This window comes from Chenopodium quinoa, unplaced genomic scaffold (genome assembly GCF_001683475.1).
Source record: "Chenopodium quinoa cultivar QQ74 unplaced genomic scaffold, ASM168347v1, whole genome shotgun sequence".
Taxonomy (NCBI): Eukaryota; Viridiplantae; Streptophyta; class Magnoliopsida; order Caryophyllales; family Amaranthaceae; genus Chenopodium; species Chenopodium quinoa.
Window position 1 is genome coordinate 2,901,140 of NW_018742879.1, and position 25,606 is coordinate 2,926,745.

The 25,606-nt window shown below is 37.8% G+C and overlaps 1 protein-coding gene and 1 long non-coding RNA gene across 3 annotated transcripts; both read right to left on the minus strand.

Annotated features, from left to right (window-relative positions):
- Positions 1-8,136: 8,136 nt before the first annotated feature.
- LOC110726486 lies at positions 8,137-11,390 on the minus strand. 2 transcript variants are annotated; one of them, XR_002512383.1, is made up of 2 exons: positions 10,997-11,390; positions 8,137-9,983 (listed from the first exon to the last, which is right to left on the minus strand). It is a non-coding gene; the product is annotated as an uncharacterized LOC110726486 (long non-coding RNA). The 2 variants fall into 2 exon arrangements; XR_002512382.1 differs by having other exon boundaries at positions 8,137-9,988.
- A 2,275-nt stretch (positions 11,391-13,665) lies between these two features.
- Positions 13,666-16,493, minus strand: LOC110726487 (F-box/kelch-repeat protein At1g74510-like). Its single transcript, XM_021905963.1, has 2 exons — positions 15,936-16,493; positions 13,666-15,441 (listed from the first exon to the last, which is right to left on the minus strand). The coding sequence occupies exon 2, from the start codon at positions 15,392-15,394 to the stop codon at positions 14,060-14,062; it is 1,335 nt and encodes a 444-aa protein (XP_021761655.1). The 5' UTR covers positions 15,395-15,441; positions 15,936-16,493; the 3' UTR covers positions 13,666-14,059.
- Between the last annotated feature and the right edge of the window lie 9,113 nt (positions 16,494-25,606).

A 25,606-nucleotide genomic window follows, 5' to 3' on the forward strand; every position in this document is an offset into this window, starting at 1 on the left:
ACTAGTGTGGTCACATTCCTTAATATTAATTTTAAACATAAGCTTTCACATGAGAAAATTATTTTTAAACGATACGGAAGATTTATAATAATTAACTCATGATCAACTGTAAAATTTTTGTAAAAGTAAAATTATGCTTCTTAATATTTACATTAGATAATTGTTAATTAGAAGATCGTACAAATATTAATGTTGTAATATGCAAATACTAAATCATGATCAATTATTTTACAAAATGATGATATTATGCAAAAAGAAATATTTAAAAATTAAGTAGTAACTCTTGAAATACTCAAGTTTTGCTACAATTACCCAATTCAAATTAAATTGGAGGGATTAGATGAATTAATGAAGGTTTAAAATAAATAACATTTGGAATAAATAAAGTAGTTATCGATTACTAAAATATAACATATTTATACTTCCTCCGTTACATATTAGTTGCAACTTTGAAATTTTTAATTTCTCACTAAGAATACCCCAAAGTTGCAACTAATCTACGTTTTATTATCCTTTTATCATGTAAGAAGATCTATAACTAATCTACATTTTATTATCCTTTACTCATCAACTTATAAGGAGATTAGTAATTATATTTAATAAATCATCGATCCAATATTGTTTGCAATACTAATATATGATCTTATTTCTTAATATTAGATAATCGGTTACTCCAAGGCACAAAAACTATTACACTTGTAGTGTACACATACTAACTCTTGATCACTTGTTATTTTTAAAAATGAAATCATGCTCCTTTATAATAATAAAACTACTTAATCTTGATCAATTGTTTAACCAAAGAGTGAATTACGCTGCTTAATATTAATATTGGATAATAATTTATTATTAAAATGCTTAACGAATATTAACATTGTAATATACAAATACTAACATTCGATACATTGTTTAAACAAATAGTGAGATTATGCAAAAATAATCATTTACAAAATATAATAGTGAAGGGTTAAAATAAAATGGTGGAGCTAGGGTTATAATAAAATAAATTTGGATTACAAATAATAGTTATCGGTTACTAAAAAATATATAATTTTTTGAAAAAGGATTTAAAAATGCAAAATAAGTAAAAGTTTTAAAACATATAATAATAATACTTAAAATTTTCGAAACTTGTTTACATCTTGTAAAGACATTTTCAACTAGCATTACTAGTTAAGTTTTCATTGCTTAATATTAATATTAATATTAATATTAGATAACTAATTATTATAAGGCACACCATTTATTAATCTTTGGTAGAAGGATAAATCGGTCGTTGGACAATCACCCTAAAACCAAACACTATTTCTACCTAAACTAACCTAAGACAAGTCTAGGGCAAGTAAATGATCGTATCCACAGGGAATGGGTATGAGTACACCGAGAATATGAAACGATTGTAATCTAGTTCGGTCACAAATTGGGGATTTTGATTAATTGACTACTATGGGGACAAATAATAGGGGGAAATGGGAATTGACACCAACCAAACCAATGGATAAATACAATAGGCAAGCATGAACACAAATTGGGTGATAGAAAGGGCACTCAACATTGTCTTCTTTCGAAGCCACAACACTAAGCATTCCTAAACTAAGTTCAACTAACATGATAGGCCAACCAAGTCTCAATGATAGAAAGTAGACTACTAACTCGGGTTTGTCTTTCGATCGGTCCAAGATAGCATTAAGGCACAAGTAATTGGGATTTCTCACCTAATTATCGCAACTAATACTACTACATCATCCAAACAAGAATCCGTAATCAAGATAGAAATTCGGTTTAATCATACAAGAAAAGGTTCATAACCAAACTTCATCTTTCAATGCAAGCATAGAAATGAATACATGAGCAATAAGTGGCCATCCAATTACACATGCAATTAACCAATTCTTTAACAATCAATCATCAACCCAAAATGAACATGCAAGCACAAATATCAATCAACCCATGGCTTGATTGGGTCTTCACCCAACCCCTAGCTAATTAACTACTCACTAATCATGGTGAAGAACAACATAGCAACAAGTCATAATTCTAGCATTAATCTAACAAGTTGGAGGGAGTGAAAGATAGAAGTAGATTGAATATGCAACAATAAATAAATAAGATTGAGAGAGAAATAAATAATTCAAAGTAATTAAAAACAAAAATACAAAAAGTAAGAGATAGAGATTACTAAGTGAAGCTTCAAAGTTGAGGAGTACTTGAAATCAAGAGAATAATCTTCAATTAAAGTAGTACAAATGATTGAGTTTAAGAGAAACTAAGCTAATTAATGAGGATTCTAAGCACTAACTAAGAGAAAAGAGCCTAAGGAAGCTAGGAGAGAAGAAGATCAAAGAAGGTATTTATATGACCCCAAAAATAAAAAGGACGGAGAAAACAAGAATCGGCTTAACAACAGGTCTGCACAGACGTGCCAAGGTCTGGCATAGACGTGCAGCCTCTTGCACGGACGTGCCACCTTATGCACGGCCGTGCAGAACCTGAAATGCTGAATCAGTAGCTACTGTTTTGAACCCAGACATCCTGCACGGACGTGCAGGTTTTGGCACGGACGTGCTTGGCTCTTGCACGGACGTGCTTGGTTCTGCACGGCCGTGCAGATCTAGGCAGTAGCAACTTTTCTTTCTGACTCCCCCTGCATGGACGTGCAAGTCTTGGCACAGCCGTGTAGGGTCTTCTTGGCCTCATTTTTCCTTCTTTCTTAGATCTTGTTTCTTTTTTCTTCATTATTCTTGCTTCCTTCTTTTTCTCATTGCTCTAAATTCCTTGCTTATTTCCCGGGATGCTTCGTTATTCCATTCTAAGGACCTAAAATATCATCAAAAATAATAACAACCCCGTGAAGCACGTAGTACACAAAAACACATAAAAATAGAGTGATTAGTGAGCTAAGACATTATTTCCTCACATATTCAAGACTAAAAACCACTCTATAATCATACCAAATAGCAAGCTATCAATCTTGTAATATAAAAATAAAATATAAACTCTAAATCAATTGTTGTTTTTTAGAAGGGAAATTATGCTCCTTAATATTTAGATATTTAACAACTAAATCTCAATAACAGTGTTTATCAAAAAATTTTATTATGCTTCGTAATAATTATATTAGATAATTGATTATTATAAGGACAAATAACACATCTCGATCAATTGTTATTTTTTTTTAAAGTGAAATTTTGCTCCTTAATATTAATACTACTGCAAACATGTTTTAAAACTTACGATTGTTCGTTGCATCAATAACCAAATGTGCGGGATATTCACCATGTTAACATCTTCATACTTTATATTTTTGTATAGTATACACTGCCATTAATTAAATAATTGTTGTTACTGTAATATAGTTAATGAATACTATTTAAATAACTATTGTTACTAAATAAATTAGAAACTTACAATCGTTACAACCCGTTTTATTTTTAAGATACCAGATTTTTTTTCCTTTGTTTTATTTTCAATTTTAATTATCAATTTATTGACTCCAAACGTTTCATGGATAGGAAATCCTGATGTTTGGTGCTAAAAATGAATATTAATTTCTTATTAATATGTCATCGTCATAATTCAAGGAGTTTAATCCATTGTGAATAATCCAATGCCTAACATCTGTTACTGGTCAATTATCTAACCATTTTATACTTTGATGTTTTAAATCTAGGAAAACTTCTTCAAAAAAAAAAAAATCTGGAAAAATTGAAGAACATTGAAAATAACGAATTTCAATTCACATAATATAGTATGCTTCGATTGAACAACTACATGGTTGGGATGAAAATATAACATAATTTGTCTTCAAGCCAATTTAATAATTTGAAAATTCAAAACAATGAAGCTAATATAAACCCCCCTCCCTCCCCCCCCCCCCCCCTTTTTCTAGTTTTGAACATAACATTCATACAAATTAAAATATGATTTTTTTTTTCAAATACTAAATTTGTAACACAAAGATAAATAACAAATAATTAAAAATTTATTGTATAACAAAACATTGTATATTCATATGAATTTATGAAAAAACAAATAAATCTTCAAGCAATAGATGAAGAACAATTTTTACATAAAATTTATAAGAACATGAAGAACGTAACAAGAAAGAGAAGAGAGCAAAATTCGAAACAGTTAAATTTGAAATTCGAATTGTAATAAATTTTAGCCAAAGATAATAGGCGGAGAATAAGTCGGGAACCATAATACACATTATACATATATGTATATATATAAAAAAAAAAAGTACAGAAAAAATTTGAAAAAAAAAAGAATTGAATTTAAAAACATGAAGAACAAGAAGAGAAAGAAAAGAGACAAACTTGACCAAAAAACAAAAAAAATGAGAGGAAAGAGATGGGGTGGTTGGAAATGTGGGGGCATTGATTGTGCATTGAAAATACAAATTTGATTTGAAATTGATATGAAAATTTGGTTTAAAATTTGAGTGAAATCTTTAAAAATACCTACATATCAAAGGCTACCATGTCATAGTGTATGTTGGCCCCGCATACACTGAATTTATATGTAGCCTTTGCGATTAATTCATTTTACTTTACGTAATAAAATTATTCATTTTACTTTACATAATAAAATAATAACTTATGTAATGATTACGGAGTACTTTGTATAATTGTTTGACTTGTATTGAATCTAGAAAATTAGCATCCAAGGAATCAACAACCATTAGTGTGTGATTAATGTCTTATAAATTAAACTATAGATTATAGTGCAATTAACTAGGAGTTACATTCTATGGGAAAATTAAGTACAAAGTTTACACAAATGAAGATTTTCAGGGTAATGAATAATGACACATAAAGTCATAAAGTGGCACATAGTGCTTATGTGGCGCCAAGTCATATGGAAGGAACGGTGACACATGGCGGTAGCATGTTGTCCCTTTGAGTATTAATAATGTGTGATTAATGTCTTACAAATTAAATTGTAGATTATTGTGCAATTATTTAGGAGTTACATATTATTGGAAAATTAAGTACAAAGGTTACACATATGAAGAGTTTTAGGGTAATGAATCACTTAGTGCTCATGTGGTGCCAAGTTATATGAAAAAAACGGTGACACATGGCGATAGCATGTTGTCCATTTGAGTATTAATAATATTATAGATTAAAACATTACAACGATTTTGCTTCTTAGTTTAAACTCTTTTTTTTTATTTTTTATTTTTTTTAATGCTTGGATAGCAAAGCTCAACACAAACTAGATCAAGATTAAATCCAATCATAATTCCTATTTCTACTTTGGATCTAAAATTCTAAATGGAAACAAAGATAGCATTTTTTGTTAACATAAAGTTTAATTCACTTAATTTCTTTTCATAAATGCAAAAATATATACAAAGTACAACAATAATAAAGACATAACATGCTACTCCATATCTACATCTCATAATTTTTCGCATAATTTGGACCTATTTATTTTGGTCTATCCAAGATCTAACCTTTTAAAAATAATTTCTTTTAAATCTAATCTAATATCATATCATATCACTTCTAAATAAAGCCGGTCTCGCAGCCAAGCCACAAGACAGCGACACTTGGCATTCCAATTTTTCGCCAAGTGTCGCGCCAAGTAGGAGATAAATAGGTATTAATGTAACACGTATGATGCTAAGTAAGCGTTTTTTGGATAGGTTTTTTAAGATACAATTATTATATAGAGTTTTATTATCGATATAATTCTAATATTTCATATATACAAAATATATCATAACTTGTAATAGATATCCTATAACTCAATTCTATTTCCATAATTAAATTCGTTTTAAAAAGTTTTTTAAAATAAGATCCATTTATAATATATTTAATCACAAACTTTTATACGTAGCTTGCCAAACCGTGTCACCAACTATTACAAGAGTTACTTCATTAGTGCTATAGGGGTTACTTGGTCAGTGTTATAGTGGTTACTCAATCAATATTATAGATAGGGGTTATTTAGTCAATGTTAGAAGTTACTCAGTTAGTATTATAGGGGTTACTCGGTCAGTTTTATAAGGGTTACTTTGTCCGGCTAGATGGTGTGGCTAGCTGCATACAAAATGCATTGTTATTTAATTTATTTAAAAAAAATTAGGGAATCTGTAAAATTAATTTTAGTTTGGTAAAAATACTCTCAGTTCTGTAAAAATAATTTAAGTTCATTAAAAATAATTTCAAGTCAATAGATATCTATTTACAAACAAAACTACAAAAAGTATTAATATATAAATATAAGCCATATGATATCATATGTCTAAATATCCTACATTATCAGAACGAATTATTTGACCGTATTTAACATTAAAGTAAAAAAATTATCTTAAAATTTTATCAACCATCTGGGCATCGCCCGCACACAAAACTAGTCACTAATAAATAAAGCCGATCTCGCAGTCAGGCTATGAGACAGTGACACTTGGCATTCCAGTTATTCGTCAAGTGTCAAGCCGCGTAGGCAACAAATAGATATTATTCTAATTGGATTAGATGCCACATTAGATTAGATTGGATAGATTTGTTTAAGATAAAAAAGTATATATAAAATAATTTATAATTCTTTTGAAAAAAAATTATCTTTTTTTATTGACAATAGAATTCTACTTATAGCAACACACCACATATCATAATTAATATGAATATCAAATTAATAATAGAATTTTACCATATACGAATAACCAAGTAATTATAATTATATATAAATATGGCCATGTATCATTAATTTTTTTTAATCTACCATTGATTTACCATTAAAGCTTTTGAATCATGTATTTTTCATATTTGGTTGTAATATTTTTGTGTATGTTTGTGATTTGTTATTGAAATTAAAGAAGTAAAAAACTACTAAAATTAGGAAACAACAGAAACGGTACAATACAAGGAAATCTTGAAGTGAATTCTTAGAACTTTACGGGTTTTACAAAGCCTCCGTAGCCCATTTACCAGCCATATATTACAAATGGTCTAGTTAAGCTACTAATATAATATGTTGATTTTACGTGTTACAAAAATAATTACTTTTAACATTTTATTTATTTTATTATTTTTTAACCAACGCACTCTTCTTTTCACAAAGTTATACTCGCTCTCTTATTTTAGTGTCCCATTGAAATTTAACACATATGTTGACATAGAACTTTGATAAACAATATCCTACTTATTTATTCTTTTATGTACAATTCACAAACATTGGTCATAGTAGTCCAAGTGAATATAGCGCAACTTACAAAAATAGAAAATAATAACAAACATGAAAAAATAAAAATAGGTAGTGTTTCTACTCTCTTTTTGTATCTAACATTTTAAAAAAAATATATAAATACTAATAATAATAATAATAATAATAATAATAATAATAATAATAATAATAATAATAATAATAATAATAATAATAATAATAATAATAATAATAATAACATGGTCTTCTCCTTTGACACAGACAAGGCTATCTGACTTTGTTCCTGGGCGGGTTGTGGCTGATACGGCTAATCGGAAGCGGGTGAAGTACGAGGCTAGTTGTCGGCTGATTGGATACGGTTTCATTCCCTTCTCCTTTTCTTCACTTGGGGAATTAGAGAAGGAAGCAGTTGCGTTGTTGAAGCGGGTTCAGAGGTTCTCGACAACGCAAGACATTGGGGTTCGTGCTGCAGCTTATATCTTCGATAGGGTAGGCTTTGCTATAGCTAGAGGAGTGGGGGCCCAGATTGTATCTCGGCTTCCCACTAATTTATTGTAGATTGTATGACTTTGTCTTTTTGCTCTTCTTTTCTTTTAGGGAAATTTTATGTGGTGGCCTCAAGGAAGTAGTAAATCTATATGGAGGACAAACCTTTTTTCTAGTTTCTTTAGTGGCATCCTACAATTGACAAATTCATTTAAGTGGCCTAATCATCAATATATGGACTAACCACTTCTTAATTGGTCTATTATATAACCTAACTTACTTAAAAGACTAACTTACCCTTGAAATAATTAAATCCCTCCCATTTTCTTAAATTTTGACTGCTACTAGTCTACTACTGTTACTTAAAAGATGAAACCTTTTCATCTTCCATGAAACTCCCACAATGTATACACCCTCTCATATTCAACTAAAAAATCCAAAAAAAAAAAAAAAAAAAAACCTGATTCACTTGTGCGATTTTTTTGTGAGATTGTTTATCAATTGTGGACGATTAAATTGCGGCAATATCTCTTTGGTAGTGTGGTTTTTGGGTTGGACAATTAGGGTTTTATGATCTCATTTTTGATGAAATTCGCACAATCTAGGAGGCTAATTGTCTAAAATTTATCTGCAGATCATAACAAAGGTATTTCGATTAATTTCTAGTCAAATTTTGGTTGTTTTTATACTTATTGAGGTATTAGGTCAATTGCATGCTCTGTTGTTGTAGTGTTATTAGGTATCAAGTGAATTTCATACTTATGTTGCTTAACATGTGTTACTTTGTGCGGTGATGTTGAAGTGTATGCTTTAAATTTTTGTTGTTGCGGATGGATCAAGTGATGGTAAATTCAATTATATGGGTAATGAAGTGAATGTGTCTATTGAAGATGTTGACAAGGTTATGTGGATTGATTTGATCATTGAATGTGAGGAAGGATTTCGGAAAAATAACTACCATTACCCTAAATTCCCTAGTTTTCACTACTCCTATAACATGAAAGATGTTATTACTTCTAATAGTGATTTAATGTCTATGTTAGATAGGCTAAGTAGTAGAAAAGTTATAACAGTTTGGATTGGTACAGTTGATAAGGCTAGTGATTGTGTTATTGCTGCTAGAAGGCTTACTAAATCAGTTGCTAATAAGAGTCTGGTGGTGAATAATGATTGTGAGTATACTCCTAGCATAGAACATTTCTGGAATGACATTGAGATAGAGAATGGTTTAGAAAAATGAGAAAAAAAGGGTAAGGGTAAAGCTGTAAAACCTAGAAAGTTATCTATCAAGAGGAAGCTTGAACTTGCTAGTACTAAACACAATACTATCCAACAACAATCTTTCTCTAATGCACCACTTGTAATTAAACAGCCATCACCTACTCCTTTACATTCCTTAAGTGTTTCAAATAGCTCAGCTTTAATCCTTCACAAAATACCTAAGACCACGACAAGGAAGGAGGGCTTACTTAACACCCAAAGAGAGATTGATGCTATGGTTGTCACAGAGGAGGAGTTTAATGCAGCAGTTAGGTGTAGGCACGCTAGTGTAGATCAGCATGATGATGAAAATAGGCAGCCTATCAATGTATTCATTGTTTTGGCTAGCTTGTAGTGCCACTTCTCCTTTCACATTTAAAAAGGCAATGGAAAGAATTCAGAAAGTTAATCCAGATGCTTGTGTTTGGTTGTCTAATTTGGGGGATCAATCAAGATGGACAAAACATAAATTTGATCCCAAAATTTGCAGTGATGAGAACAAGACAAATTTTGTAGAGTTTTAATGCCACTTTGGGAGTGGATAGATGCATGCCTGTATTGACACTTTTGGAAGGTATGATATTCTGTAATTCAAACTTGTTTCATGTATCTATTTTACAATATTGTACCTAACTCATATTATTTTCAATTGTAAGAGGAATAAGAAGAATGTGCATGGTTAAACTAGCAACAAGAAGACAGAAAATGCAAGGATTAGAATGAGTATGAGCCATGCCGTAATGTAGTGAAGAGGATACAAAAGCTTACTTTTGAATCAAAAACTTGAAAAGCTTACCAGAGTACAGAAGGTGAGTATGAAGTGAGAGAAGGAAAACCAATGCTACCTGTATTGGACCCATACAAATATCAGGGCATATGCGGGGCATGACAAATATCAGGATTCCCTTGCAGACATGCACTAAGAGCAATAATGTCTTCTGGATTGGACCCATACAAATTTTGCAGTACATGGTACTCGGTGCAAATTTACAAACAAGCATACGGGAATTCAATCAACTCCATCCCTGATTACGAGCATTGGCCAAAGATAGATAGACCAACTATACTACCACCACAAGTGAAAAGAGGTATTAGTAGGCCATCAAGGCAAAGAGAAAGGGCAGCAGATGAACCAAATAAAGGGAAACGGTCAACAACTGTGCAGTGCCAGAAATGTAAGAGTTACGGTCATAATTCATAGACATGTAAAGGTGGATTAACAGCCAAAGAAAGAAGTGCTGCAGATGGCACTAAGATTGCAAAGGCAAAAGAAAAGAGGGCTGCTAAATCTGCACCAAATGCTGCTTGTACAGGAGAGTCATCACAAATTGCATCCCAAGATCCAAGTAGCCAACTTGTTACTGCTTCAAACAGGGGTGGGAAAGGGAAGAAAAAAGTCTGAGTTTTCATTGGATATGTTAAACAATTTCTGAACTTTGGTGTAATTTTTTGTTGAGACAAACTAACAGTAGCTTTGTTTAGTATTTTGATTTGGCAGTAGCTTTGCTATGTTTAAATGGTGTAGTTTTTTGAGGTGACAGTAACTTTGCTCAATTGTTATGAAGGTTGCCTTTTTAAGAACTTGCTCAATTCTAAATGGTGTATTTTTTTTCTTTGAAATTCTTAACTAGCAGTGTGCATTCATACCTTTTTACTTCAAGGTAAAGCAGTGATAAGAAAATATCATCAAATTCATTTAAAACTAACTTTTATTTATACTTGATTGAAATACATAGCTTTATTTCTTAAAACTCCCAACACATCACATTATCTAACTTAATTACATCATCTTCAGATAATAAAAACACAAATTGATAAGAAAATAACAGAAATCTTCATAGCCCTGTTGAAGCAAGCATAAAGTTCTTCTACGATATTATGAATGTTATAAATTCTTCCCCTTTCTTTATTGTTATTTTATGTTGCTGCATAAAGACTGATTACATTGCAGCAACAAGCTCAACATTTCGAGCCTAATTGTACGGAGCATAATGATACGGACCATTAGTTTCAGCAATAGAGTTCACTTAACATCATTCTTCAACCAAAATTTGACTAGAATTAATTGAAATACCTTAGTTATCATGTAGAGGTCAATTTTAGACAATTAGCCTCATGGATTGCGTGACTTTCGTCAAAAAAATCGGTCGAAAAACCCTAACTTTTGAGCCCAAAAACTTTCACCACCAAAGAGATATAGCCACAATTAAAAAGTCCGCAGTTGATCACTAATCTCGCAAAAAAATCGCAAAAATGAATCAATTTTTTTTTTGGGATTTTTTAGTTGAATTTTAGAGGATGTATGATTTGAGGGAGTTTCATGGAAGATGAAAGGTTTTCATCTATTTAGAATGTCGAGCAACAGTAGTAGTAGTAGTCAAACTTTAAGAAAATGGGAGGGTTTTAATTATTTCAAGGATAAGTTAGTCTTTTAAGTAAGTTAGGTTATATGATGGACCATTTAAGAGGTGGTTAGTCCATATATTGATGATTAGGCCTCTTAAATGAATTTGTCAATTATAGGATGCCACTAAAGAAACTAGAAAAAAAGTTTGTCCTCAGGCCACCACATAGAATTTCCCTTTCTTTTATTGTATCCAAGATCCAAATTAGATGAATAAATCCATTTCGAATTGCTTATTTGGCTTGGTTTTTGCTAAAACATTATCCAACTAACTTACACTTTTACATAAAGGTAATTCACAATTGTTAATTTTTCTTTAGTCATGATCTCGAAGATTTAATCTTCGAATATAGGGAGAACGTAGAAGAAATCGAGAGAACGAAAAGAGACCCATGAAGAGCCATCCACCATTATATGTCCTCTCAAACAATTCAAATTGTTGGATTAGTGAACCACTAGAAAAAAAAAAGAAGAAGATGCTAAAGAAAGAAGAAAGAGAGGGAGAAAAACAAACACTTTAAGAATGATTGTATGTAGCAAGAATCAAGTTACTAGTTAGTGATAATGGATGTCACCTTTACAATTATGGGTTTTTAGTTGGTGCTCAATGCAGTTACAAGGAATAAAGGGGCACAAAGCACTAACATTTTACTATACTATATAGTCTTATATTAACATAAATTCGTACATTTATGTCACGACAAATTGAAATATGAGCCATAAAAATTACAACTATATGGTTTGTGACATACAAGAATCTTATGAACACAAAACATAGTACGTTAACACAAAGTATAAGTACGATTGTACAATGTACCTTCCACCACATTTGGCTGAACTTTCAATAAAACAACTAATCTCAATGGCATTCAACAGTTTCTTGCTTTTTTCTTTCCCTATTTCGGAGCAAGAAGAGTACTTCAGTAATATATATATGTTATGCTTCATTTATCTTTTATATATATATATAAAACACTTAATAGACGCTTAGTAAATTGAGATTTGGATGATTTGGTGTCATTAAAAACTTGTAATCCGTATACAATCGGAGTTATTTATAATACACCACAGCGTCCACCCTTACCCCATTTTTAATAATTTAGGCCAAGTAATGTTTGTTATATAGTACAAGGTACACCCTTTATAAACACAAGTTGGGTTGGAGATTATTGTAGTATGGAGTACAACATAACAAAGACAAAGAGTAGGAGCAACAGTCTTAACAGACAAGAATGCTACTGTACTAGTGTAAGAGTACATGTGGGGCGCAAGAAAGTGAAAACTCTGTGAAAAGATTAGTTGCGGAGCTGAAAGGGAAGAAGCTTGGATTAATGACAATCTTCTTCCTTATAACAATGGTACATGAGTAATTCATGCATTTTCGATGAAATCTAAGGATCTATAGGAAAGACTAAAGAAGACGACCTCACGTATATATCCCAGAGTTTTTGAGAAGAAAGAGGGTTGAACTGATGTTTTAAAAATTCGGAGCTGAAGGAAGCAAGGAAGCACGCACGCCAGCTCGGAAATCAGTACCAAATTTACCAGTTACTCAGCAGATAGAAATCTATCAGGGATAGATCAGTTATACATGTAGGAAATCTGCAAGCTCAGGACACTCATATGATTCTAATTTAAGCGAAGCTTTCTGGATGATCACATGCAACAGCTCAGTCGTGGGTGGGGCAAAATATGATAATGATGCAGAATTTTTGACGACTGCCAAAAAGAAAACATCGCAACTGCTTAATGCATGTAGCAATCTAAAAATCCAAAGTGCCCTACTCGAAAACGACACTGTAAGCAACAAAGAACTCTTTTCAAAGAGCGTCCAACTGATTTCATCGCAATTGATAATAGCACAAGCAGGATAGCCAACATATGAAGCAATGTCAGTTGGTTTGGTTGAGTTAGAAAGCTAACAGCAGGCTGCTCAAATGGATTCTGAAACTAGTTTGATTTCTATCACAGTCAATTCCAGCAAAAGTCTTGGCAAAAGACATCCAAACAATGATGTGCAGTTTACACTGTTCTCTAACAAGTAATTACAAATTCAAACACATACACACAAAGTGATGATAAAAGCAACAAAAAATGCGATCACATTCTCAATACATGATAAGATCATACCAGATCTACTCACAAGTTCTCCATTTCCACCACAAATACTGATCCAATGAATAAACTAGTCGAAGATGCTTTTTCAGCCATTGCTAGATCATTCATTAAGAAGAAACTGAAAAACAGAACAATCATAAAAATCGAGGACACCTAACTTCATGGCTAGGTGATCAATGTATAATCAACAATTAATGAGCAGAGAAAACATAGTCAAGCTATAGCTTCAAGAGACCAATGAATATCAATTAAAAATTGATGAGAAGCAAAGCATAGTCAAGCTAAACTGAAGTTTTATAAAATAGTAAACAGTCAGATGCCGACGAAGAGAAGGAAAGTGAAAGGAACCCCTCAATTTAAGAACAATAACTTTCTACTAAATTGATACCAGACTAAATTGGCTCACTGCTTCAAGTTATTGATCCATATCTGTTCAGCATGAGACTAATGCTCAACATAGCCTCCGGTGATGCTGAAAGATGAATATGCAATTGGTACAAATTGAAACTCCATGCAGAATGGCAAGAACCTTTATAGCAAAAGAAAACTTTCAAGGTGTTCGGCATTTGGCAATCTTAATCATAGAGCACCAATGTGGTGCATCCTATAATCTTATTAGCATCCCATTATGGCACAGTTGTACACGAACCCCCCAGGCTTTCTACCGAGCACAGTCCACTGTTGTGGGCTTTCAGAGGGCGCCCAAGAATTCACCTCGATGTAGCCTCCTTCCAAACCCCTAGGCCCACCTACAACAATTAGCTTATCACCACAACCTCGAAATGCTAGACCCCATCCATGCATCGAGACTACCCTCTCAGGCAAACTTCCAACAGTAGCCCACGAGTTCGAGCTTTTAATGTATTTTCTAATTTCTTTTCTAGCATAATCAGCTGCATAAAGCTCGTTATTCACAACTGCAATAAGAGGGGGTGCCCCTGCCTCTGACATAGCAGATGCCTCAGGGGCACCTGGCTCAACATTCCTCAAAGGAAACATATCTGGTATCAAGGTCCAAGTCCGTCTCTCCAGATCATAAACCTCACCACAAGTCAAAGGATTTGAATTTCCGGCCCCAAGTCCCCCAATCACATAAAACTTCCCATCCATAAAGACTGCAGAGCATTTTTTTCTAGCTTTATTCATGCTTGGGAGAGTTTCCCACATTCCAGTATCTGAGTTGTATAGTTCGGCCGAGGAAAATACATTCCTCGAAAAGTCACAGCCACCAGCTACAATGGCAATATCACCCAGTGAACCAGAACCAAATAAACACCTAGGTGTGTTCATCTCCATGCCTACAGACCATGAATTCGTCAAAAGGCTATATTTGTATATGAGATGAGATGTTATACCCTTTCCAAAGACCAAAAGCTCAGTACCAACAGCCAATGACTCCTTGTCAGAATGCATGAAGCAGTCATTGGAAGGCATAATTGGCAAGTGCTTCCATCTAAGCCGAATGGGATCAAATACCTCCCACTCAAGCAGGCTGCAAGAGAAGTAAATCCAATGTTCTTCAATCCCTATTTGCTGCCTTAACTTGTACAGTTCTTTGCCCTCAATCAGAGAACGAAAGCTACGATTCACCAAAGCAATAGACCCATAGTCAGACCTAGAGCAGCGAGCTATACTATCAATTGAGTTGTCCCTTCCAATTTGGTGAATGAGGGAACTAGTATCAGACATATCCCCACCATTGTCGATGCTATCAGACGGACTTACAACTAAAGAAAGGGAAAGGTTTAAAAAATCGACTTCCATTTCTCCCGTCTTACTGATTTTCAACAGCTTAATTGAGTTCCCAAGTTTACAATCATCCCCATCTTCCGATTTTCGCTTATAATTTGAGGTTTCCATTAAACTAAATCCATCAAACATCCAGTCACACTCTTGCTCTAAAGCAATAGGCAAGTCTCTTGAAAAAGGAATTGAAATACCTTCCAACATTATGACAGACTTAAAACTCCAACAAACCACCACTAAAACCAATCCCTCTGCAAAACAAATTAAAATCCAAAACCCCAATTACTTATAAATTCATCCAAACCAAAACAAACCCTATAAATGAATAATAAATTCAATTAAACCCAGAAATCATACCATTTACCATATAAACCAATCAGTCTAAAACACTAAAGATCCTAACTTTAAGCATGAAAAAAAGAACCCAAATGTTCAAATTAATAACATAATCAAGCTAGAACAGAGACAAATGAACAAGAACAGCAAACAAAGAAATAAACAAAAAAAGAGGGGAAAAAACCCAGAAAAATAATATAAAATTCAGCAAAATCCCTAATTCAAAGAAATACCCAGTAAAAATTGCGAAAATACCAATAAATCAAAACCACCCAATTGGTCAAAACAATCACCTAATTAAGTTCGAACAAAAAACAGAAAATTAGTGGGGACCCGTTTCACAAAACAAACAAATGATGATCATGACATATACATAACTATGATTGAAAATCAAAAGAGTGGAAATTACCGATTGGATCGAAGATTGCGAAGAAAGAGAGAAAAGTCGAAAGCTCAATCAAATTCTGCAAAGAATAATAAATAAAATTTGTGGGTATTTTTATTCTGGAGTTGAGTATGCTAAAAAGTGCGAATCACACAGCATAAACTACAGAGTGTGCTGTAATTTGTGTCATTTTTTTTAGGGGATTTTTTTTATGTGGGTGTTGTTGGGAAGGTGGGGCCAGAAACGGCTGTACGACTGGGATTCATGAAGAAGAGAAGAGGAGAGAGAAAGAAGAGAGAGAAAAAGGAGAGAATGGAGGAAGAAGGTGGGCGGAGGTGGAAGAGAGAGAGAGAGAATGGAGGAGGCGGCGGCTTTGACAGAGATAAACAATTTGACGGCCGATTTGCCCCTTTTTACACGTGGTCTTTCGTCCTACACAAATACACATTTTGCTTTAAATTTAATATTACAATAATTCAACTTTTTTTTTATCAATATTTTTTTAAAAAAATTGGATCATTCTAATTTTTTTTAGAGTGAGGGGAAAAGGATAAGCGATCTCTATCCTAAGAGTGTCTCTGGTGGGAATTGAACCCCAATCTCAAGGTTAGAAAGTGTAATCCTTTTCACTAGGCCAAGCTTAGCTTGTACTTAAATGATTCTGGTTACATACCCATGTTGTACAAGCATTTAGAAACATCGTATACGGTATAATATCATAGGAGCCTTAACGGTACTTTCAGATATCACATAATATCATTGAATTCTTAACTCATAAAACTCTCATGTGTACTACTAGAAAAATATCATTACATATGTATGCCATTATAAGGAATTATAATATCATTACACTATCTAATGGTACTATATATTCACCTTTTGTTTTTTTTTTTAACTAGTACTATTTATTCGTTTAATGATAAATGTATCTCATAAAAAGTTTAACCCATTATTGTTTCGTGTGTTTTTGGAGTCCCTCGGGAGAGTTACAATATTGAGTATGCGCGCCAGACTTCTGTACCTGCAAAACCGCGAAACTCCGGTTGAGTGGAGTTCCGCCTCCAAAGATCAAGTTAGTATGATTCCGAATGAGTAAACGTGCGAAAAGTAGATGGGTATTTCTCTCTGATTCAGGGAGATTCCGCAATTAATATTGCTTGGGATTTGTGTGTGTATTTATGAATATGCAATAAATGAGGATGATTCCTCTATTTATAGCAGATGAGAATCTGCTCCCCCATTGGGGGTTCAATGCCACGTGGCATCCTCTGATTGGATCCCTTTGGGCTTGTATGAGGGTGACACGTGTCAGGCCCTCATTGGGCCTTGTGGCAGGGGTAATTTTAACCCCAAACATTTGCCCCTCACGGGTGTGACGTGGCTTGCCACGAGGCACCTGTGACACTTGTCACCATGCGGGAGGGCGACGGTTCGCCTCCTTCCCTCCATTTTTTGAATTTGAAACTAGAGGGGGGGAAGGTGACAGTTCGCCTTCTGGGATTTCCTATAAATAGGAACCTCCCTCCTCTCATTCCTCACTTTGCCAATATTCAGAGAGAGAATTCATTGAGAGAAAAAGAGAATTCCTGATCTCGGCTGCTCTTTCTTGCAAACAACCTTCAACTTCACTACATCCGGATACCGGTCGAGTATTTCTTTGCCCGTCTCGCTAAAGTATCGTTCTGACCTTGTCGGTTTCTTCATCTTGATTTTTGATAAAGCTGCAGCCGGTCTTATGCCGTCTGGAGCTTCTTCAAGCAATCTCATGATGCATTGCATCCAATAGACCCTTAGCCGGTTAATACAGTCTGGGGTGTCTTCAAGCAATCTCATTGTGAGTTGCATTTAATAGACCCTCAGCCGGTTTACACCATCTGGGGTATCTTCAAGCAATCTCATTGTGAGTTGCATTCAATAGACCCTCAGCCAGTTTACATCGTCTGGGGTATCTTCAAGCAATCTCATTGTGAGTTGCATTCAATAGACCCTCAGCCGGTTTACACCGTCTGGGGTATCTTCAATAAAATTCTTCGGGAAATTGCTTTTTCTTTTGAATTGCTTTGCTGTCCTCTTAGCTGGTCTCACACCGACTGGGGTATATGAGCAATTTCTTTCTACTAAACTGCTTCGCTGACACCTCAGCCGGTCTCATACCGTCTGGGGTTTCCGTAAACAGTCTCTTGATTATTTTGTTTTAACAGATGCACAGCCGGTATTTTACCGCCGTCTGTAGTAGTTCCGTACAATTTTCTTCATAAGTTGCCTATAATAACCCTCAGCCGGTATTGCACCGCCTGGGGGGTCTGTGGGCAACTTTTCATGAAAACTTCAGACCACTTATTCTGTACAATTTCAGTACTACCACAGCTGGTTTCTTCCGCCTGTGGTATCTTTGAACAACATTGGTAATTAATCTTGCTTTCTTTTGCCAATGTGCTGTTCGTTTAAAGTGACACTGTCTGGGGTATCTTTGGTCAACAATCACCAACTTCTTTCGTCAACCTCTTCTTACAACTACAAGGTAACGTCTTGGTTCCTTGCTTTTTGGAGGTTTTTAAATTTTCCTGGCTGTATATATTGTTAGAATAATGGGTTCACCCAACACACACACGGCACGCCACGATTTAGAGGTTAGCCGGTCTCCTGGTACGGCTGAGTCTAGGACCGGGGGTGCTGCCTTTGGGTATTGGGACTCTCCTTGTTCATCTCCGAAACCGACCGTCTCTGTCTCTGTGCAGGACGCAATGGCTCGAACTAGGAAAATAGTCGTTGATCTAGAATATAGAGGGGAAACCTTTGAAGGATTGTCGCCTGACTCTAATCAGGCTGAGATGACAAGGGGATCCCTGCATGGCACCCCCAGCACTCCCATTGATGGAATACTAGGGTTAGATCAGGAAGGCGGTGAAGATGTCGCCTCTCCTTCTAAGGTTGAAATGGAAAACCCCTTAGAAGGCGATAGTGGAGAGACTGCCTCTTCATCCGGCTCAGAGCAAAACAGCAGCAGCAGCAGCAGCCTTCTTACGCCGGATGTAGATAACGAGGAGGAGGAGAGGCCCACATGGGATAATAAGGGCGATCCCCTACTTATTGCCGTCTCTGCCAAAGATAGGGCCAGCATGGCCAGAAACTTAGAGGATTTCATCAAAATACGTCCTCTTGGAGCAGATTGGAAAATCATCGTGCCGCCTGAGATGGGCACTATAGTCTGGGAAGATGATCAGCCGAATTCAAACGGGTATTTCGGCTGCTACGAGGCCGCGTTTCTAGCCGATCTCCGCTTCCCTTTACATAACACCATCAAGGCCATTCTTCGAGGGTATGATCTGGGTATTTGGCAGTTAACCCTTAATTCATGGGTTAACATCTTAGGCTATATCTCCGCCTGCAAAATGCAGAACATTAACCCCGGTTGGGAGGCCTTTGCCCACATGCACTATTTGAGCAGAAGCACAGGCGGGTGGAGAGCCTGGTATACACTGACCACTTACCCCTAGTACCTGATGACCCTGGACAAACTGTCCAATTGGTCAGACTGGAAGAATCGATTTTATCTTGTTTCTGCTCACACCAAGGAGGAAAACCGGGAGTATAGGACATACAATCGGAAGCCAGACCTCCTAGATCACAAGTGTAAAAAACCTCGAATCCCGGATGGGGACTACGAGAGAATAATTGAGGCGGGGTTTTTTGAACAGACCACAACCACCCTTTCTAATGGTGAACTAATATGCGTACCCAAGAATTGGGTACCAAAGAACGAATTCCTTCGTGATGAGGCGTTCTTGTCCGCCTGTAAGCTCAGCACTCAGTTCAAGAAACGTAGGTCGCGCTATTGCTTGATCTTGTTTTGCCGTTTGTACATACTTTATGCTTTCTTAACTTTCCTCTAACCGGATGGGTTCTTTTTTGCAGTGCGAGCTTTGGCAATGTTGCCTGCTGATAAAACACCGGCCAAGTCCGCCGCTGACATCCGCAAAGCAAATGTGGAGAAGAAACTAGCCGCCCAGGCGGCAAAAGATAAGGTATACTTTTCCTCCCTTTTCTCTTGTTTAACTTCCGCTTGACTTCTTGCCGGCTGACCTTTTGTGCGTTTGCTTTTTCAGGATGGGAGCAAGGCGCCCCGCTCCCTTACCAAGCTAATCAGGCCCCGGCCGGGGGAGGAGTCGGCCACTCAAAATAAGGCGAGGAAGACTTCCTCCCAGACGGTTCCCAGCCGGCTGACGGTTGGGGGAAAATCTGTCAAAAACATTGGCCTGGGATTCGATCTTTCTTCTAGGCAGCCGGATGTCCCGGAGGCAACCAAGGGGGCAGCGCCGCCTAGGGCGTCCGGCGCCTCGGTACCGGCTGAGGGCAATCATGACTCTCACCCAATATCACAAGGTACAATAGATCCCTTCAACCCTTCTTTGCTTGGCAAGCCCATGCGGGTCAAGTCGCACTCCCAGCTCCAGCCAGAAGACTCTTCTGGCAGCCGGCAGTCAATAGGGGGGGAAGTATGTTGCCTTCTTACCATCTTTTTCTAGTGCAGATCTCTCCTCTCGCTGGCCGGATTACAGCAGTATGCCCGGGCCATGCTGAAGGCCATCCCCAAAGAGGAGAAGGAGGCGATCCCAAGGATCAACATCTTTAATGCCGACCGGGTCATGGCCGGCCTGACTGAGGTTTGAATTCTTTCAACTGAATATTTTCAAGTTATTATGCCGTCTGACCCCTTTTAACACCGCTTGGGCCTTTGCAGTCAATGCTTCGCGTGGAGGGGCTCAAGAGAGCTTATGCCTGCAAGAGTGAGGAGGTAAGACGGGCTAAACGAGATGCGTCCAATGCTCTTTAGAAATCCCTCAATGAAGCCAACACCAAGATTCACAATCTCCAGGCGGAGAAGGAAAATGTTGAGGCGGAGGTGAAGAAGGCGTCGGATTCTCTCAAACTCCTGAAACGAACCAGGAAGGAGAATTCTTCGCTGCTGGCTGAAAACGTCCGCCTGAAGAAAGAGGCGGCTTCAGCCAGTCAGAACTTCCAAACCACCCTGGAAGCAGAACAGAGCCGGCTCATTAAAGAGAATGAGCAAGATTGCGCCAACCGAATGCAATTGGCTTGGTCCCTGGTGCATCCGGAAACGGAATATGCCGTCTGGGAACTTGCCTACAAATATGTCGATTTTGCTATTGAGGCCCAAGAGTCGAATCAGCTGGCTCCGGAGCCTTATGAAGAGTGGGCCAAGAAAGAGATCGAGTCCATGCAGGCGGGGATCGGCTCAGACGAAGGGGATGAGGCCCAAATTGAAGAGCAAGGAGAGATCGCCCCCCTTCCCGCCTTGGAGACCGCCTCCAAGGACCCGGCTCAGCCTTAAGCTTTTATATTATTCAACTTTTCCGGCCAGCGTGCCGTGTATTTCTTGTATCACCTTCTCCGGACAGGGGTTTGGCTAACATTTGAACAAATTTATTTTTTTATATATACATATGCCGACTGGGTCGGTTTGCTTTGTCACTTTTCAATTTTTGCAACTTTTAAATTATTGCAATTTTGTTTCGCATGCTCTTGTGATATGCCGGATGTATTAGCTATGTATGCCCCGGGATGGTTGGTTGCTTAGTTGCAAAGTCTAAGCAGGCAGCCGTCCATAATTATCCAGATAAATGAATAGGAGATCCTTGACTATTTTACAACAGGTTTGCCGGCTTTATGCAGGCGGCCTAGAACCGGACATATGCTCTTCAAACCCTCATAGCCGGTTGTATTGATTTCTTGCAAAAGTCGGTTGCGCACTGAAGTGTAGTTTTCCGCCTGTATTTCCATGGGGCAATAGCAAGGCTGATGCTGGGGTCAACAGGGTCTGACTTTATGCATGAGGCTTTGAGCCGGCTGGGATGCTTTTGTGCAAAGGTCGGCTGCTGATCAATGTCGATATTACCGTCTGTGCTGCGTTGGGGCAATAACCGGTTGCGACCTATGATGCTACTTTCTGGCTGTGTTGCCTTGGGGCAATAACCGGTTGTAGTATGACAGAATTTGCCGGTTGTATTGCCTTTGGGCAATAGCCGGTTACAATTTTTAAGATATGATTTTGAATTTAATTAGGGTTGAACTTCAAGATAGAAGCGGGGGCCGGTTGTAGTGCTTTTGGGCAAAGCCGGTTGATTAACAAGATTTAATTCACCGTCTGTATTGCCTTGGGGCAATAGCCGGGTGTATCATATTTACGATAGGTCATTCGAACAGCCATGGGTTATCTTTAACCTAACCGGTTAAAGCTGTTTGAGTTCATGACGCATAGAACAATGTGCCACCCGGAAGGGAGATGTTACTCTTCGACGAATTCACCCGAATGGGCGTCGCCGGATACGGTTTAAAATATGTTGGCTTTGGGCCTTTAAATAGCTAAGTTAGGTACTTAGCTTTTCTCATTTTGAGCAAATGGGTGCCCGGTTGTGCATTGCACATTTAGGTCTTGTTAGATGCCCGGTTGTGCATTGCACAGGGGACTAAGAAGATGCCCGGTTGTGCATTGCACATGGGACTTAATACAAAAAATTGAAATCAGATATTCCTTTCATTCATTTAATCTTTACAAAAAGTATTTACAATCTCCTTAGAAGTAGTACTTTTTCAAGTTATCTACATTCCAGGTTCTGGCTAACTGCCTGCCGTCTGGTGTTTCCAGGCGGTAGGTGCCGCCTCTAAATTCTTCAAAAATCCAGTAAGGGTCCTCCCAATTGGGGGTTAGCTTTCCTTGTTCATTTGTCCTACCAGTTGCTTCCATTTTACGTAGCACAAAGTCCCCCACTTTGAGGGGCCGCTTGTGTACTCTTTTGTTGTAAGCCCCTGTCATTCTCAAACGGTATATCTTATGATGCAAGGCGGCATTGCCCCTACGTTCTGGTAGTGAATCCAATGAAAGACGCATGGCCTCCCAATTAGCCTCTTCGTCATAGAGCATGACTCGGAGTGTTGGCTCATAAAGTTCAATTGGTAGGACAAATTCAGTGCCATATGTCATGAGAAACAGGGTTTCACCGGTTGCCCCCTTTTCAGTAGTTCTGATGGCCCAAAGGACGTGAGGTAACTCATCCTCCCAAAGGCTGCCAGCTCTTTCAATCTTCATTTTTATGCCGTCTGAGATGAGCTTGTTGAAGGCTTCAACTTGGCCGTTTGCTTGGGGCCGGCCAACGGATGCAAAACAATGTGAGATCCCCTGATCTCCCAACCAACACTTGAGGGTAGACGTTTCAAATTGAGGACCGTTGTCAAACATCATAGACATAGGAACCCTAAACCGGGTGATGATGTTCCTCCAAATAAAGGAGATGACATCCTTTGTCTTGATGCCTTTGACCGCCTCTGCTTCAACCCATTTGGTGAAGTAGTCTACAGCCACCAGAATGTATCTTCTGCCGCCTGTGACAGGCGTATAGGGACCCAAGATGTCCATGCCCTATTTTGCAAATAGAACCGGGCTGTAGATAGCCGTCAGGTCTGTTGCCGGACGGTGAATGAGCCGACCAAACCTCTGGCACTTGTCACATTTCTTTACCAATTCCATGGCGTCTGCCTCAAGGGTGGGCCAAAAGTAACCTTGCCGCCTGGCCCTCTTTGCTAGAGTCCTGCCGCCTATATGTGACGCACAAAAGCCCACATGCAGGTCCTCTAGCACCTCTTTTCCCCTTTCTGGATAACACACTTCAGCAACGGTTGGAGGTAACCCTTTTTGAAGAGTTCCCCCTTGTACATTTCGAAGCTAAGAGCGCGCTTTTTTAGTGCTGCCGCTTCTGAAGGGGCATCCGGCAAAGTGCCGTCTACTAAATAATCCCGGATGGGGTCCATCTAGGTAGAGCTTCGATCAAGAATTCCAATGGGATCATGTTTAATACTTCTTTTTTCCATGACCTCCCAGAAGACTGATCTAGGCGTATCACAAGTGGCGGATGAGACCAGTTTGGACAAAGCATCCACCTGATTGTTTTCTGACCGGGGCACCTGACTTAGATGAAATTCGTCAAGTGTACCCGCCTCGTCCTTGACCACCTGAAGGTATTTGATCATTGCCGGATGGGTGGCCTCATAGTCACCATTGAATTGGCTAACGATCAATTGAGAATCTGAGCAAGCGTCAACTTTCCTTGCCCCTGCCGCCTTACACATGCGTATACCGGCTAACAGGGCTTCATACTCAGCTTCATTATTTGAAGCTTGAAACTTGAACCGTAGTGCATATTCATACGTATTCCCTTCCAGAGATTTACAAATTACGCCTGCACCACAGCCGTTCAAGGTAGAACTTCCGTCTAAGAACTTCCGAACCTGGTCGGAATTCTCCGGCTATGCCGGCCTAGTCATTTCAACAATGAAGTCGGCAAACGCCTGACCTTTCACTGCCCGCCTAGGTTCGAAAGTTATCTCCAGGCTTTGCATTTCAACAGCCCACTTGATCATTCTACCGGATGACTCTATAGTAGTCATTGGGCGCTTGAGTGGCTGATCAGTGTAGACAATCACCGGATGAGCCAAGAAGTAGGGCTTCAACCGCTTGACTGCTTTGTAAAGAGCCAGCCCAAATTTTTCCATCATTGGGTACCGGAGTTCAGCATTTCTGAGTATATGGCTGATGAAATACACCAGGAGCTGTTTGCCGTCTCTCTCAGCAAGGAGAACAACACTAAGGGAGTGATATGAGACGGCTAGGTACATGTAGAGAACCTCCTAAGGCAGGGGGCTCACTAGCCTTGGCAAAGAATGCAAGTGTTGCTTTAACCTTTAAAATGCCGCCGCAGTTTCTTCTCCCAATTCAAATCTAGACCTCTTCCTGATTGTTTGGAAGAAGTAAAGGCACTTGTAACCTGACCGGCTGAGGAATCTTCCTAATGTCGCCAGGCAACCGGTTAACTTCTAGGCCTCTTTGACAGTGCAGGGTGATTTCATGTCAATCACCGCCTATACTTTTTTCGGATTGACCTCTACGCCTCTTTGATCAATCAGAAATCCGAGAAACTTCCTAGACTCAACACCAAAGACACGCTTTTTGCGATTAAGCATGACCTTGTGCCGCCTGAGGGTGGTGAAAGTTTCTCGGAGGTCGGCTAGGTGATCCGTCTGAAGTTTGGATTTGATAATCATATCATCAATATACGCCTCTACATTCCTTCCAATTTGATTGATAAAAACGGTGTTGATCATTCGTTGGAAGGTAGCAGGCGCATTCTTCAACCCAAACGACATCACCATGTAGTAGTACAACCCCTGATCAGTTAACGAAGGCCGTCTTCTCCTGATCCTTCTTCCATAGGGGAATATGATGGAAGCCTGAGTAGGCGTCCATGGAACTCATCAAGGCATGGCCGGCTGTAGAGTCGACCAGACTGTCGATCTTAGGAAGCGGGTAGCTATCTTTCGGACATGCCTTGTTCAGATCTATGTAATCTACACACATTTGCCAAGTACCACCCGGCTTCTTGACAAGAACAACATTTGCCACCCAATCCGGGTAGTAGCATTGCCGAATGAACCCAGCATCCAAGAGCTTTTTGACCTCGTCGGCTGCCGCCTGAGACCTCTCCTCGCTATGATCCCTCTTCTTTTGCCTAACCGGCTTCATTTTGGGATCAACGACTAGCTTGTGGACGGCTAGATCCGGGCTGACGCCTGGCATCTCCTCCACTTCAAAGGCGAATATGTCTTTAAACTCACTCAGAAGT

What these genes read in the sequence shown, in the direction of transcription:
- LOC110726487 (XM_021905963.1), bottom strand. Translation starts at nt 15,394, where the DNA reads ATGTTGGAAGGTATTTCAATTCCTTTTTCAAGAGACTTGCCTATTGCT.